We start from the raw sequence: 17,180 nt of genomic DNA on the forward strand, positions 1-17,180 counted from the left end.
TTAATAGGATAAATACGTTTTCTTACAAGCGTTATGATTTATTTTAGAAAATATTCTGAACCAATAGTTTAAACCTGATTCACAGTAATTACAGAAGATGCATTCAGTGTCCTCTCGTAAACATCCAGCTCCTGCCATAAATAACACGCTGAGCTCCGGGGCCCTCATCCCCTTTCCGAGGATTAGTGAACGCACCGTGACACTGGCAGCTAGCCTAGCCGGCCAACTTGGCTAATCTGATTTATCGCCCGAGTTAAGCACGCCTCAGGTTAGCCGGGATTACCAACTTTAGTTTTCCCACATCCAGCGTTTAACGCGACGTGTACCTGACACCAAACAGCCTCACCTCGTCAGGATGGCATCGCTCGGGGAGCCCGTGCGGCTGGAAAGGGGTAAAGTTAATGCGCTAGCTCGAGTTAGCTCAGGAATATTTGTTGTGATAGCAGGGAGGCTTTAGCCTAGCTTAGCTACCATTAGCTTAAAGCAGCTGATTGTTGTTCTCTCAGGCTGCATACCTTAATATTTAGCCACACTTGACTGCACTAACACTGTTTTACTGACAACTTCACGGCTTTGGTCAATTGCGTGTATTATTTGGCACTGAGCTATAATATCGTGAGTTTCTGCTGTTCTATCGCTTCACTTTGCGCAGCAGCTAACTGGCTAATGTGAGTTAAAACAGGGAGTGAACCGAGCTGGTTTGTTAAAGGGTCGATGGATGTCAGCAGCAAACACACTGAGCTTCAGTCACTTAGTTCCACCGCCTGCTTCGTCCTCAGCAGCAATGATGAGCAGGAGGAATTCAGTGCATTGTTTATTTGTGAGTCGATTTTTTAACGCAACACTGACATTAGCATCGGCTGTGTCTGCTAACATAGCAAAGAAAACCCAGATTTACACAAACCTACATCCGTTTAATAATCTTCTGTGAGTCTCTGGATCTACAGAAATACAAAGAGGGTTGATATCATAAGAAATTAGAATTAGAATTCGCAGAGAAAAATTAAATATAGATTATAATACAGACAGAAACATTTGAGGAAATGACTTAATGATTTGTCTGAAATGAAATATGAATCGTGATATGTTGTGGGTTGCTTTATAACAATTAGGGCTGGGAAATGAAGTCCTGTAAATAATTATTGCATTATCATTGTAATTGATAATAAATAACACAGGTTCATTGTATAATGATACACTTAAAAAGGTTCTGCTGTTTATCTAGTGTTTTTTTCAATCTCTGCTCTTTGGGAAGAGTTTAAACCAAAACCTTCAGCAAAAATCCGTCTTTAAACTTGTAATAAATAACAATGTGATTATCATCAATATTAACTGTTAGGAGATTTTCATTTTTATTACAATTTTTGTCCGCGGCACCCAGCCATAACAACCCTGTTTATCCAAGTGGAGACAACTCTCTCCACAGGGACTAAAAAGCCTTTTTAATCAGAGTATGTGTTTCGAAGGAAATATAAATTAAAAACGTGTTAATTGACAAGTTTCTTCCAGTTTTGCTTTTAATAGATAGTTTCCAGGGTTGTGTGTGTCCAGTGTTAAATGTTTCTATTTGCAGATTAATGAAAACCTTGATGGTGCTATTTCTGCTCTCGTTGACAGACATCAACCGTGCCATTGAACTGCTTGATAAGCTCCAGAGGACGGGGGAAGTGCCCCCCCAGAAGCTGCAGGCGCTGCAGAGGGTCTTACAGAGTGAATTCTGTAACGCTGTCAGAGAAGTGAGACGTGGTCTTTGCTGTTCTTACAACACCTACTTCCTGCTTTCTCTTGTGATGTTAAACTTGACAGGCTGAATTTGATGTGATTGCTCTGAGATGTGGTGATGAAATACTGTCCCAACAATGTCTCTTCAGGTGTATGAACATGTGTATGAAACGGTGGACATCAACAGCAGTCCTGAGGTCCGGGCCAACGCAACAGCCAAGGTAGACCCTCTCCATCCAAGTTGTCATCTCGCATACAAGCATTTGACTTGAGCTGACCCTTTAGCTAATCTTAATTTCAAACTATTTGTTTTTTAACATCACTACTTGTTCATTCGTAGGCTACTGTGGCAGCTTTTGCAGCGAGTGAGGGTCACTCACATCCACGTGTGGTGGAGCTGCCAAAGACGGAAGAAGGTCTTGGTTTCAACATCATGGGTGGAAAGGAGCAAAACTCTCCCATTTACATCTCACGGATCATCCCAGGAGGCATCGCTGATCGTCATGGCGGCCTGAAGAGAGGCGACCAGCTTCTCTCTGTTAATGGGGTGGTACGTTGAATTCACAGAATCACTGCACACAAAGCATGGCATGCATTTCATTTTACTGTTTGGGTACAGCTCATGGGGGATGTACTGATCCATTTCAGTTCATCTATACCCAGTACCTCTAAAATACTGAGGCAATACTGTTGCTTCCTACATATTAAGTGGATCTTGAGATAAACAAATACCAATTGGTATATTGCTTTTTGATTATAAACTCATAAAATAATCTTGTATGTCTGTGACCCAGTCTTACAGTCTATCTGTTTTTTCCCCCAGAGTGTTGAAGGCGAGCACCATGAGAAAGCTGTGGAACTCCTCAAAGCAGCTCAGGGCACAGTGAAGCTGGTAGTAAGGTACACCCCCAAAGTCCTCGAGGAAATGGAGTCCCGCTTTGAGAAAATGAGGTCGGCGAAGCGCCGGCAACAGAACAACTATCCCCAGTAGGATTCTCCCGTGTTGATGTCCAGCTCCCATGTCTCTCCTCCTCCTCCTCCTCCTCTAGCCTTCTGGCCATCTGTTCTGGTCTCTTTCTTATCTCCCGACCCAAAAAACATAACATACATAAGTCTTAGTTGCCTCTAACTCATTCCCTACATTGTGCTTCTACCCTTCTCTGTAGCATTTTTACTATTCACCATTGTTACTGTTATAGACACTACGACTCTAGACGAACACTAGAATGATCACGATTGTCAGTGTAGGTGGTCTCTCACACGTGTGCATTATTTTCAAATTGACAATTTGAATGCAAAGTACTTCTGTGACCATCTTCAGAGCTTCTTTGACTGGAAAGGTAGTGTTTTTAATTCTTTTATCAGCCACTACCAAGTGCCTCAGGGCAAACACCTTCATCCTATGTACTGTATTAACTGTTTTGTTTCTTCTTTCAAATGGTTTGAAGTCGGGTACTGGTTATTAAATGCTTGTGGCAGGAATCACTACATGTTCTGCAACTGTTATTTTTCAAAGATTGTTTAAGTTGAGTATAAAATACATTTTCAATTCAACGGCCACTTTAAACACAAGTCCAGAATAGTTGGAGGAGTTGGTGTCAGGTAATTTGTTAAAAAACCATGTTTGATAACAAGGGAAACCATTGAAAGGACACATGTAATCAACAGAGATGGATTATATAGGTTTCTTACTCTCGGTTAAGTTTTCTTTGTGTCATACCACACTGTTAAAAACATTTCATTAGGTGCTGTAAGTGATACAAAGTCTCAGCAAATCATGAAGTAATTCCTGCCATCATAGAGACTCAGTTTTACTTTTATCTGAGTAATAAACCTTCACAAGCATAATCTTTGCAGGCAGAATGACACAAGATGAAACCTGTTCAGCTTCTGATTCCTTTTTCTTGACGTGAATCAGGATTTTATACGTTGTGTTTTTCTCTAGTCAGGTACTGAACATTTACATAACATTTGTCTGTGATCTTTGCTTACATCTGCTTGTTAGTGCTGTTTGCGTCATTTAGTGACGGTACAAAGCAAAGTAAGACATTCATTATATCGAGCAATCTCTTTGTTACAGTAATGTGAGCTGTCATCATTGTTTTCATGAGTGAAATGGCAGATGCTGATATTGCACACGATGTTTATGGCCAATCATCAAGACTTTATACAGTCTTTAGGGCATTATGTTGAACATCTGTTGTTTTTTAACATTTTATTTCTCAACGTCTGACTCAAAACAAAAAGTGTGTCTGAAATGAAGCCTTCGCTACTTTTGGATTTGTATATCTTGGTTTCATTAAGACCTTTGAAGTGGTTTATCATATCCATAACATCAGGACTGGAATCAGGATCAACATTCAAATAGTGCAACTGGAGATTTTAATCATTTAGTTAAACAATGACTTAGAACCTACCTGGCTCTGACAATATATTTGTTGCTATACAGTACCAAGACATTTCTGTAATTTCTTTTCATTATTGTTAGCAACTGTCTTTGCCCTATTAAAATACCCTTCTTTGGAATATTTAATTATTCAATTTAAATTAACAAAAGTATTTATTTTAAGACTTTTCTTGCTATTCCAACAAAGGGAACATTAATGTAGTGATTGTCTGTTCGAAACCCTCCTCCTCATTCACACTTTCAGCATGACAACAAACTTTCATTTAGGAGACTTTTCCACTAGTGTTTTGTTTCCATGGTAGAGGCAATATCCTGTATATAGCAAATAGCATTATCCCTCAAACTAGGCTATAGTTAAGCAAGCCATACAATTTTCCAGTCTCAGGATCAACAAATCCCATAGTTGAGACAGATAGGTGGCAGTTGAGATAGTTATTTATTAAAAGGAAGGAGGATAAAGTAATGTAACCATGTGTGAAAGCAGGAAAGCTTTTAGCTTCGCTGTAGCTTCTGTGTTTCTTTGAATGGTGTCATTAACGTCCTGCACTGTTTGTCCTCTGGTGTTGAAGCATTCTTCAGAAAGGTTGTTTTTTTTTAAAGCCCTGTACTGTTAAATGGACATCCCGTCAAGTTTGTCACTTTCAAAGTGTTTTGGCACCAGTTGTCAAGACTTGACACGATGACGATAAACAGCTGCACAGCTATTGTGACCGAGGCGTCTGAAATGATGTCACTGATAGTTTCCATTCGCTTGTGTGATGAAGTAATTCCAACGCTTTTCTTGCTGTTTTTCATTCATTGTTTTGGTTTTTTCACCATCTCCTAACATACATGAAGGTTCAACTTACTGTTACATTTTCAGTCAATTTCTCCAGAAACTGTAAATAGCTTACTAAAAGGTGTTAAAGTCCATAGGTAGATTTTAGCATGAAATTATTTATATTGTTTTCACCAGAATATGAGTGTGTGTGTGTGTGTTTCAGGGATCTGGAAAATGTCCTTAAATGGGTTGCATCACTGAATGTTTAAAAAAAGAAAACCTTGTCAGTTCAAGATTAGGGAAATATTGGTTGTTGTTTTTCTACAATAAAGTCAGTTTAATTCGGGGATGATGTGATATTTTTTTCCTTAATAATTAGAACTGAAATTGTTGTTTGCAAAAGTAACATTCAAAGAAAGCAATTTGCAAATACGAATTTGTTGCAGCTTCTACATTCGTCCATTATTAGTTTACTTCAGGAGAGACTTCAGTTGAAGGTGAACACAACTCACAATAACAGAAGGAAGTGATTGAAATGAGTCCATTTGATCTCAGACGCCTGATGGTCCAGGCTGAAAGCGGGCGAGGGCGTGAGTAGTGTAGGAGACTCCACCTCAGGTTGTAAACACTAATGGTAGTTGATAGGAGGAAGAGGAAGAGGAGGGTCACAGCGAATCATAGAAATGACTCCTGACATTGACAGAGCAGGTTTAAAGCTTCAAAGCATTGCGTGATTGGCTGATTGGATTACAGTAAACACCTAACCATCAGCTGATCAGAAGAGGCAGAGAGAGTGAGAGAGAAGTGTGAATCAAAGCATGGTAGAGAAAGTCCTTTGTCAGTCTGCCGTTCCTCGAAATGTCAGATTACCTGCAGCACTGTGATCGCAGTTGAAGGTGTTGGCAACTTAAATCAAATTGTGTGTTACTTTAACATACTGGGTGGGTTCACTTTAAATACTGAAACTAAACTCCTGATGAAACATCCTTAATTTTTGGGATAAAATCTAATACAAAACACACACACACACAGACACACACAGTACTGCAAATCTATCCAAGGTCATTGCAAAACTTGTATTTGTGAAAAATAGTTTTACTTAAGAATGTTATGGACATTTATGACCTTAAGGCTTTGTGGACTAATGTGATGTGGGAGCCGCTGCACGTAAAATTATTGAATTTACATAATGAGCTAAAAATCCAATATTGATCACCATCAAGTGAAGATTCCCATGTGATATTAGCCTTTCTACTTAATTAAAAATTGTCCGGATGTATGTAGGACAATATATGACAGTGTGGTTATTAGTTTGACCATCCCATAGCTTTCATTAGTTAGGAGACAGAACATTTAGCAGAAGAGCAGGGTGTACAGATAAGTGGAAATGGCTTAATATAATGTATACTTTGTCCCTTATCATTGTGTTTCATCCAGCTTCAGATAAGTAACGAACGACTGACAAGTAAATCAGGATCAAAACGTAACGAGACTTTGTTTTTGATCTTGCACAGTCCCCCCCCCCCCCACTGAATGTCACTGACCATCGTTTAAGTTAGTTGCAGATCCTTTGTAAAGTCAACTTTCTACCACTTCTCCTTGTCTATATATTGGAATGGTCAATAAAGTATTTTTTATAATAGTTTTCTTTTGATATTTTTCTCAATTTTTATAAGTGGGTTTTCTTAAAATATAAATACCAGGAATAGTTGGTACTTCCATTTTGGCTTGTGTAACCAGGACAGTTATCAGCGAAGTCTCTCTGAAATGCGGCGCTGATGTGGAATCGATCTTGCGTCTGAATGACCGAACCAGACCGTCCTCGATCAGCGCTTCTGTTCTGAGACCTGAACTGATTTGTCTTTTCTTTTTAGTACCAAGACCAAACTTGTGACGTTTGTGAACATTTTTGATAATGTTTTGAAATGTTTCAATCGTTGTTCGTTGAGGATTATTACCTGTAGCCTGTGTTGTGTTACTTTGTGTTATCTAATTTCCTGTGCTAACGTTGGTCTGGAATGTAAACTGTTGTGATGTAGAACGTAACAATGATTTGACTGGAGGCTGAATAAACCGTGCTTCAATGTGTGACTTGTGATGGGTTTTCTTTAACGTCTGTCACGCACACAACACTTGTGTCAGTTGTATTCTCAGAAGCAGGGAAGAAGTTTTGAGAGGACGCGTCTGACTTCATACCATCCTGATCAAAACAAGATGTTCATAGGCATGTCTCTAATGCTTTTGAAGACTTACAGTACGTGAGCGCCACAACAATCTTCACACTTCATAGTAACTGTCATGCCTGGCACATACGGCAGATGTTTTATGGACACTGAACGCATGCACACCACGCCCAGTACGAGCTCCTTTTGAAGTGGAGAGAAACATGTTTGCTGTCAAACACTGTTGAAAGAGTGAACCCGCTGTGAACTTCCATGCTCAGCTATTGAAACAGTTGTTATTTTCTGACTCATCTGTAACACTTGTGTTTGTAGCAGGTTCACCAATAAACATTTGTCCTTCCTCCTCGGAGTTCGGCGTCACTGCTCCATCCCTGTCATGTCAAGAGAAAGCAACTTGGTTTTTACAGCATGAGTTCAAGTGTTTCTCTTTAACCACAACAGTTTCTTGGTTGAAACCATGTGTCTGCGAGTAGATGGAGACATTCAAGGGACAAATAGACATGAAATGGCAATAAAGTCCTGTGGTTTCCTACTTGATCTGTCATGCTCCTGTTTGGAAGCCAAAAAAAAGACCTCATTCTCTTTTTATTGCCAATGTTCATTTAAGCATTTAAGCAACACTTCGCCCAGACTGCCGCAGCTTTTACAACCAAAAGAACAAAGCTTTTTGATGTTCCTTCACAAGATTCATGCTTTTATTGGAGCAGCTGTTTCCCAGGAGCAGGTCGTCCACTAACCAGAGGGTCAGAGGTTCGATCCCTGTTTCCTCCAGTCTGCTTGTTTTCGTCTGTGTTTGTCGGTTAGCAGAATTTTTATGCATCTAACCGATTATTATGAAAATGTGTGGAAGGTGCTAGTAGAACCCTAAGAAGAACCTATTACATTTTTTAGCAGATCTGGGCTTTTGTCTTATATAATGTGAGATATGGCTATTTTTTTCATTTTCCCAGGAAATAATACATTTATCAGGCAGGTAAAAAAGAACGGCATTTTGAAGGGATCTGATTTCTGTGAGTGTGGTGCAGCTTGATTGAAGTTAAGGGGATTGTCGGGCCTTGGTGGAGGTATGGGTTCTCATGAGTGCTATTCTAGTTTTAGTTTTTATTGTTGTCCCCAGACTAATCCGATTCATTCATCACCATTCACAGCAGACATAATGACCTACCAAACCAGGAAAAGTACAAGTGTCACTCATAACATCAATGATAGCTCCCTGTGTTATTTTTTTAATTGGTTTAATTATGTTAAAGGTGATATTTCATGAGATAATTATCTTGCCTATATCTGGATATAGCTATATAGAAAGGTAGTTTTACCCACATGCATCCATTCACACTGTAGATGTCGGAGAGCAGCTCTGTAACAGCAGATTCAGTGGAAGATCGGGAACGGTTGCTTGGAACCAAACAGTGCACGTGACAGGGATTCATTAGAGCTGATGGTTCACACTACAGCAGGAGACCAGAGCGCAGATGCTGGTATCTCATGGTGTGGGCCCCCAATCCGTTGCAGAAGCTCACGTGTGGATGCTTCACTTCGTGCCTTCTGGCAACTAAAATCAATCACACCCAGGAGCAAACCCAGCGGCAGCAGCAGAGACTTGAGGACGAGGCAGGAGGCCGAAATGGATCAGGAGCCAAGTCAGCAGCAGGAACAGAGCAGGAAGAAGCTGATCCACAGTAAAACACACACACACACACATCTAAACTCACGTTGCTTTTTTTCATTTTCATGCCAGGCTTATGATGCGGGTCAATCCAACATCACTCAATGCCCAATAACATTCACTGGAAACGTCTAACTCATTCACAGTAATGAAAGAAACAGTGAGGACGCCATGGAACCAAATGTGGGAAAAATTGCAATAGTATCGGTACAAACACATAAAACATGCAACATAGGTGCATGAATCAACTGCCTCTGAGCATGCTGGGAGGCTGCCCTTCACATTGACCCCATGATGGTTAGTGAGTGGTAGGGATCAGGGTTTCAGCTCCGCTCATTACCATCGCCAAGGCAGCAGGATTTTGCAAAAAACTACAGAAGGGAGAGTTGTTTCTTTAACATTGCAAGACGTAGATTTATTTTTTTGGGACATTTTCACAATCTCCCCAACTTTTTTTCGTGCCGTCAAAGTTTGATTACACGTCATTAAAACACAAGGTTCTGTATCGCGTACATACATTGACCATGTATTTGATGCTGAGCCGTAAACAACAACTCCACTCCTGTAGGGACAGTGTCAGTGGTCAAAGAATGAAGGAATCTTTATGTCTTGCAAAGGTGACGCCTCTCTCTCTTTCTCTCTCTCAGAATTGGGACATTTCCTCAAACCGTTTAAACCTTGAGGTACGTCGAGGGTTCATCCTTCGCCAAAGGAGATGATGTTGTCATAACTCCACTGTGCATTATATATTTGATTTAATATAGGTAATATCTAAGAGCTACAACAGTAGTCAATAATTTAGTTGACAGAACACTTCTGATTTAACAACTGATCGATCAACTCTGGAAAAAGTGCCAAAAAACATATAGGTACCAGTTTCAAAAATGTTAAACTATGATTAATTGAATATCTCTGGGTTGTGGATGGTTGATCAAATAAGACAAGACATTTGAAGGAGAAATTATTTGCTCATCACTGACAACAAAGTTGTTCACATGTGGGGAGACAGATGCACCAATTATTACACTAATGATTCTACAATGTGATCATGGACCTGACGGTGGATTGCGAATCAGAGATCGTGGATCCATTTTTTTAGTTTTATTATTGTAATTTGTGGTCATGCTTCAATTTCTGTCATCTTTAAGATCATTGTCCCCTCAGCAGTCTGACTTTTAAACCAGCTGTAGCCCTGGTGTATGGCACACACACATTTTAATATATTTTAGTATTTTAACAAAGGACTAATGGATGTTTAACGCTCTTTTTATGTATTGTTATGATGTGTATGGGTTGTGTATGACTACTGTTGGCAAACCAAATGGCCCCTCCTTATTATTATAATTATTCAGGCAAATTAATTGGCTTTTGAGGGCTTTAACATTCTCAAATTCTTACCAAAATTTGAAAGTGGTGAGATTTACGTATTCCGGAGGAATTTTCAAAATGGCTCAACGGTGCCCCCCGAGACCCCTGGTTATTAATATTATTGTTTACAAAATCTTGGTTCATTTATTTTGAGACAATTTCAAGGTGTGTTAGGGGTTTTATTACAAATACTTAGTCAGTTGTACTTTCCGACCCACAGAACAGTGTCTCTGTGTAGTGACCGGCTTGATTTTTAGATGTTGATAGAGAGTTGAGCTGTACAAAAATCTGGTTCAAATGAATGTGGTAGGACTTTGCAGTGATGTCAATGGAAGATGATACTGAATGACTGAAACTGGTAAACTGCTTTCTTTTCATTGAGTTACATAAAAAGACTCAAATTTGCTATGACTTTAATCCTCTGTATGAAATGGTTATTAACGTATCATAGCCAATTAATGTTCGTGCCTTGTAAAGATATTTTAACATTACAGTCACTTTAACCCAGTTCTTACAGCAATACCTTTGCTATTTTTGAAACGTGTAGGTAGCTGCCTTTAAACAGTGTTGCAACACTGCTGAGGAGAGATAAGACCATAATGTTGCTCTTTTCAATAGTGTTTTAAAACGTGGGAAAAAGAGGAAGTGAACGAGAGAGGGAGGAGCAGAGATGGTGGAGCCCACGGAGAGGGTCCAGTTATTATTATTATCATTAGAATCATTAGGATCATTATTACCAGAATCATTATTTTTATCATTATCCTTCTCATTATCATTATTATCAATATTATTATTAATATTATTATTATCATTATTATTATTATGAATATACTGTTGTTTAGCCTCAGGGCCCAGGTGAGTTGAACCGGCAGTTCGAGTTTCATTGCACTGTCGGTAGGTGACCAGTAAGAGTCGCCTTCACTTGCTCTCGCTCTGATCATCGTAGAAGAAGAAGCACGGTTTCTTCCGGTTCCCTCCGCCGACGCTTCTTCCTTTCTGCCCGCTAACCCCGAAGAGAACACGCGTTCACCTTCCGAGCTCAAGTGAGTTTCTTCTTCTAATAACCTAATAAACGCGTGAATCAGTGCGGGACCGAGCACAGCGTGTCGATGAACAACTTAGCTCCTGCTCCTGGTAACTCAGAGACGTCACAGAGCGACGAGTCGTCGATATTTAATGTTTTTTCGCCCCGTGGCAGTGGGTAGCTAGGCTAGCTAGCTAAGTTGGCTAGCGGGACCGGAGCACACGCAGCCACATGGTTGTCGAGCTGCAGCTGTGCTTATCTCAAATTAAGTTTTTAACTGTTAACTGCGATTCGTAATAACTACAGGTTTTAACACTTCATATTTTTCAACACTTGAGAGTTAGGGGTCTCACTCATATACCCGGGGAATATGAATCAAGCTGTGGTGTGTCTATGCTAACTGTCCAGGATTCTTTTCATGATCTGGTGACAGTCATGTCATGCGAACCATGGTCATGTGTATTTGTTAGAATGATAATACTTAATGTAGATTGGTTGCGTTTACTTTACTTTCTACCTAATATCAAATTGCTCAGATTATATGTAGAAAAGATATGTCCTCAAATCTTTATGCCCTTAATAAAGATGTTTGAACTGTGAAGCAGACCAAACTTGTAATTATCATGATAAATATCCCATAATTTCTCAGCTTTTGTTTCTCAGCAAAGAGTTTGTCATTTTACCATTGATGGAAGCACTACGTGAATAAGTTGTCAACAATATATTAGCCTATGTGCAGGATAGACCTGGGTGGGTCACACTGATGGTTTTAATGTTTTTTTCTGATTAATTAAGATGAAGTATGGGCGTCCTTTCAACAAAGCTTTCTTCCAACTTGAACGTCTCTTGTATATCTGTTTTTGTCAACCCTACATCTGTGTTAACCGTCTCACTGTTGTGTCTTCAGGATGCGTTACGTTGCTGCATACCTGCTCGCTGCCCTGGGAGGCAATGAAACCCCTGAATCCAAGGACATCAAGAAGATCCTGGAAAGTGTTGGCATTGAGGCCGATGATGCCTGCATGACCAAGGTACAGAGCAGCCCGCTCTTAATTGTTTCTGCTGCTACACTTGAACCTTTTGCTGGTCTTGACTTATGCGGTGATATACATATAATTTGGTCTCCTTCTCAACAGGTCATTTCTGAGCTCAAGGGAAAGAATGTGAATGAGGTGATCGCATCAGGTGAGTCTCCCACTTGCGTTGTACCTTTTGAGGTGTTCCATTCGGATGAATTTGGTAGATTTGAGTCCCTCTCAGACAATGAAGAACCTGTTTGTATTTGAACAATATGTGCCTTTGAATTTGATCCAAAATACATGAAACTGACCAGTTATACTCACAAAATATCTGCTAAAAACAAACAGGAGAAACTTATTTGCAACCAATGATGATAGTATCCAGCTTTTAAATTGTTACTGTTTATCTGAATTGTTTTACACTTGGTTCCAACCAGACAAGACTGACTGGGTTGAATATTTAACTTTGACTCTGCACTCTAAATATGACGACCAAAAAGGCATTGTTCACTTAGCTTAATCTGTAAAATACATCAAATATTGTCACCAAGTCCAGGGAAGATGTTTATGCTAATATTGTCGAAGCTAAATATCCACATTGTCTTACTGTCTTACTCTACTGTTCTGTTCTCATCTCTCCTCAGGTTACGGTAAACTGGCCAGCATGCCAGCAGGTGGTGCCGTGGCTGTTGCCAGCTCTGCGGCTGCAGGTGGAGCCGCAGCCCCTGCTGCAGGTGAGCACTTCAGCTTAGCACCTTGTTTGTCAGCATCAGTGACACTTGGCACACACTCTGCTTTCACTTTTTATCTTAGTATGATTACTTCAAGCCAAATTAGTCGTCGTAGTTTTCTTTATCATATAGATTATGGGTAAAAGCCATTAAGATGCCCTAAGGGTTTTTTTGGGCAACAATTATGGATTCTCTGTAAATTTGTTGAAATTGGTGTCATAATTTTCTTATTCAAAAGTTAAAGTATAGTATTCTCATATACAAACAATTGTAATATTAACCCAGTGGAGAGCAGTTTTCTAACTAAGTGCACACGTTATCTTGGTGACCTCTTGAGCGTAGCTGTTTGTTCAAATGTGCTTTGGTGTTAATAGCAGAAAAATAATATCAAGTTGTTGTTTTGCAGCTGCTGTTGAGGAGAAGGAAGAGAAGAAAGAGGAATCTGAGGCGTCTGATGATGACATGGGATTCGGCCTGTTCGACTAAACTTTTTCAAAACATGAATAAAGTTTATAAAAAAACTCTTCTCTTAAGATCTTTTTTTTTTTTTTACAATTCGCCCTCCTTTAAACCACATTTTGTGTTGAGTAGATGGTAAACTGCTGTTTTACGCTGCTAACTATAAAGCTCCCTGTAACAAAATAGTTTTCAAATTTGATTTGACCAACTAGTGCATTTTCTCACTGGATTGAAGTTTCAAAATGTATTGACTGATCAAAATTGACAGCTAAGCAATTTCATAGGACAAGTGTCAATATGAGTTGTAGGATGTCAGTGTTCAGTCTTTAGGTCCAATTGTGCCACAGGACAACGGTTTCTTTCTACCATATTACATCCAGTACCGGACCATGACTTGTCTAATTGAGTGGTATGGCCAACAGATGGTGGTATTGAGTGTCTGACTAGTGCAGTATGTCAATGTTGGCTGCTGTGTCTAAGGGGTGCTGAATTATCCATGGGAAAAGATTCCTACACCAGACTCAACAACTCTGCACCTGTTCAATACTTAGTATAACAACCCTACGGCTGTAGGTGATGTGCACGCTGTTTACCTCTATAAGAGGGCATATATATTAATAGATAAAAATAATAAAATCATTTATTTCTATTTTCCTGGATATATGCTGTGTTAGCTTGAATGTGATCTTTTCCTTAATGAATACTTCAGGGCTCTGTAACAGGATCGAGAATCCATCACTGTCACTGAAACACGAGCACATCAGTTGATCACAGACAAAAAGCAGGTTATTAATAACCTCAGTCTTTGATCTAAATCTGGAAATTAAGCATTTCAGAACAGACAAAGATATAATACACTGCTCAAAAAAATTAAAGGAACACTTTGAAAACATCAGATCTCATTGTGAAAAAAAATTATGTTGGATATTTATACTGATATGGACAGTTAAATGTCTTAGGAACAAAAGGATTGCCACATCTTTGATGGAAATAAAAGTTTTCAGCCTACAGAGGGCTCAATTTCACACCCCGAAAATCAGTGAAAAAGTGATGTGGCATTTGTGTGTAGATTTTGCCAAAATTCAATTTCTGCAACTCAAAATGCTTCTCAATATCTTGTGTGGCCCCCACGTGCTTGTATGCATGCTTGACAACGTCGCAGCATGCTCCAAATGAGACAACGGATGGTGTCTTGTGGGATGTCCTCCCAGATCTGTCTAAGGGCATCAGTGAGCTCCCGTAAAGTCTGAGCAGCAGGGGCGTTTCTAGGATTAAAAGAAAGGGGGGGCTTAGCCCCTGAGGATGCTGAATGTCTGCGCGCGCAGACAGTTCATAGATTGGTTCAATCAGAAAGAGTGTGATTTTTCTCTGTATCTTTGCTTGCATTCATTCAGTATAAGATAACAGAAGTTATTTGTCACCTCTGCTAAAGAATCTTCTTATATCCATCTGGTCAATGAATTGGATGATATACCGGTACAATAGCGTTATGAGGGACACTATGACATTTAGTTTTCACTAGCATTAACTGATTCTAAACAACATTCTATAGGCACTGATATTATCATTTTAAAATACTAGAGATAGATATTAATGCAAAAATAGAGAGCTGTCGAAAGTTATTTCTTACATTTCAAATTTGCTCGTTCACACTCCTGCTCACTGGAGACATTTTCTAACGAAATAGCTAGCTTAGTGTTAACATAGCTCGTTACAATATTCCCTTTCATTTGCCTCAAGTAAACCTAAATTTAAGCAGGTAACAATTGTTAACAACTACAAATAGCCACATTCTGTAACTACCTGTACTTACAAATTCACTCCGTGCATCATTTACTATGAGCTAAACTCCTTGGCTGTAATCCTGCTGTCTTGATGAGAGACGTTACCTGGCAGAGTGAGAAAGCCAGCGCAGCAGCGATGCAGACTCCCCAAGGTCCTAGTGCCCGGTCTTTTATAGTTAAAGGGACTCTTACCTTTGTTGCATTTTTACACTTTTTTTGGATAAGGTTAAATTGGTATTAATAAGGTAATGACACTCTAAAATGCAAGAAAGACCCACCAGGAGTAAAAACAAACAATTATTTCACTCTCATAATATTTAGTGAAAACTTCAACCAACAAAATTCTTCGGACCGAAAGAACCTTATTGGCCGACAGACCTGTCTGTTTGCTGCGTGGACATGCAGGTTTTCCGTCTGCTTCTTGTGGCGCATTCGTGCCCGCGTCATCAAGGCATGTGAATGTAAATGTATATAACTTACCGGTGCTTCTGAATCCGAATCCATTGCTTTGGTAAACAAAAACTCACGTGCGTGCGCGGAGGCAGTAGCTTGTAAGTCTGCTGGTAAATAAAGTTTCTTCAAAAAAACACCGCGGATGGGAACGAGGGGGTGGGGCATTGGAGGAAGGCGGGATGATTTGAATGTGCTGTAATTCTCAAATGCAACAAAGGTAAGAGTCCCTTTAAAGGTCCCCTCGTATGCCCATTTTACCACAGTTGATATGGTTCCTTGGGGTCTTAATGAAATGTCTGTAACATTTTTTGGTCAAAATACCACAAGGATCATTTAAAACAACAGCCTTTTTACCCTGTCTAAAACAGCCCTCTTAAAATTGACCTGAGTCAAGTCGGTGAGAGACAGCCCTCTCTCACCGCCCCCCCCCCCCCTTCAATCACACACACACACATCCACTTTCACGTCTTAAATCTCTCCTTAGCATATGTAAGGTTGTTAAAATAATTTTAAGTCACTGTCCTGCACATATTTCTGTATTTGTTTGTTGTGTTTCTTCATTGAAGCTACAATTTTAAAAATACTACACCCTCTGATAAGGATGTACATTTATTTAAATACATGCATTAGATATGTGTGTATATAGTATATAATTGTATCTGAGCGCTCGCACACACACACACACACACACAGACACACGCACACACAGACACACGCACACACACAGATAGACACAGACACACATAGGCAAAGGGATGTGGGGGCTAGCCTTGGAAGCTAACACTGCTGCAACTTCTGCGGCGAAATGCACTTAAAACCCCGGGAATGAGTCTATTTTAAAGCGAGCGACGGAGGCGGCAGCGAGCTGCTGGTGACCGGCACCGGTTCGTGCAGCTCGGGCTGCGTGGAGCAAATCTGTAAGAGCCACAAAAGTTATAATGTGCAGCTCTCTGCCCCCCTCCTCCTCCTCCGCTTCGCCACCCTGGCGCTGAGCGAGCCCACCGGCACCGGTACAATGCAACCGGAGACCGGGGGGGTTCCTTGAACACGTCCCAATGCTAGTTTCTAACAAAGACAGACACACACAGAAGCTACGAGTCGGGTTAGCCTACGAGTGCATTGTTTTCTATGTAAACGTGCTGCATGCCCGGGACGCCACAAACACACACACACACAAGCTAGACTCCGGGAGCTAACAGCGGCACCTCCGAGGATCCCTCACCGGAACGTCCCCGGAGCTAACAGCGGCACCTCCAAGGAGCCCTCACCGGGACGTCCCGGACCCGACAGCGGCGGTGCACGGAGGTGCCGGTGCCGCAGCTAACGCTAGGCTAGCGTTAGCGTCGCTAGCAGCAAGCTGTTTTGTATTCATACATGCTGCTTCCACCGGGGCAAAACACACACACAGAAGCCAGCGTTAGCTGCTGCTGCTAACAACAACAAAGTCACATCCAGTTGAGGCAGCATAACCACAGCATCAACACAGTGAAGCAGCTCCGAGCTCCTACCTGGAAAAAACACCAACAGCTCACTCTCCCGGCTCCGGGCTCTCGCCTCCCGGGCTCCAGGCTACGGGCTATGGGCTACGCGGTGGCTCTCGGTGG

At 40.6% G+C, this 17,180-nt stretch overlaps 2 protein-coding genes across 2 annotated transcripts; both read left to right on the forward strand.

Moving 5' to 3' along the window:
- Nucleotides 1-223: 223 nt before the first annotated feature.
- lin7c (lin-7 homolog C (C. elegans)) lies at nucleotides 224-5,235 on the forward strand. Its single transcript, XM_061068310.1, has 5 exons — nucleotides 224-392; nucleotides 1,618-1,736; nucleotides 1,872-1,943; nucleotides 2,063-2,272; nucleotides 2,546-5,235. The coding sequence occupies exons 1-5, from the start codon at nucleotides 356-358 to the stop codon at nucleotides 2,711-2,713; spliced, it is 606 nt and encodes a 201-aa protein (XP_060924293.1). The 5' UTR covers nucleotides 224-355; the 3' UTR covers nucleotides 2,714-5,235.
- A 5,826-nt stretch (nucleotides 5,236-11,061) lies between these two features.
- LOC132998391 (large ribosomal subunit protein P2-like) lies at nucleotides 11,062-13,988 on the forward strand. Its single transcript, XM_061068003.1, has 5 exons — nucleotides 11,062-11,149; nucleotides 12,038-12,161; nucleotides 12,267-12,315; nucleotides 12,794-12,883; nucleotides 13,287-13,988. The coding sequence occupies exons 2-5, from the start codon at nucleotides 12,039-12,041 to the stop codon at nucleotides 13,364-13,366; spliced, it is 342 nt and encodes a 113-aa protein (XP_060923986.1). The 5' UTR covers nucleotides 11,062-11,149; nucleotide 12,038; the 3' UTR covers nucleotides 13,367-13,988.
- Nucleotides 13,989-17,180: the final 3,192 nt, after the last annotated feature.

The sequence above is a fragment of the Limanda limanda genome, chromosome 3, assembly GCF_963576545.1.
Source record: "Limanda limanda chromosome 3, fLimLim1.1, whole genome shotgun sequence".
Taxonomy (NCBI): Eukaryota; Metazoa; Chordata; class Actinopteri; order Pleuronectiformes; family Pleuronectidae; genus Limanda; species Limanda limanda.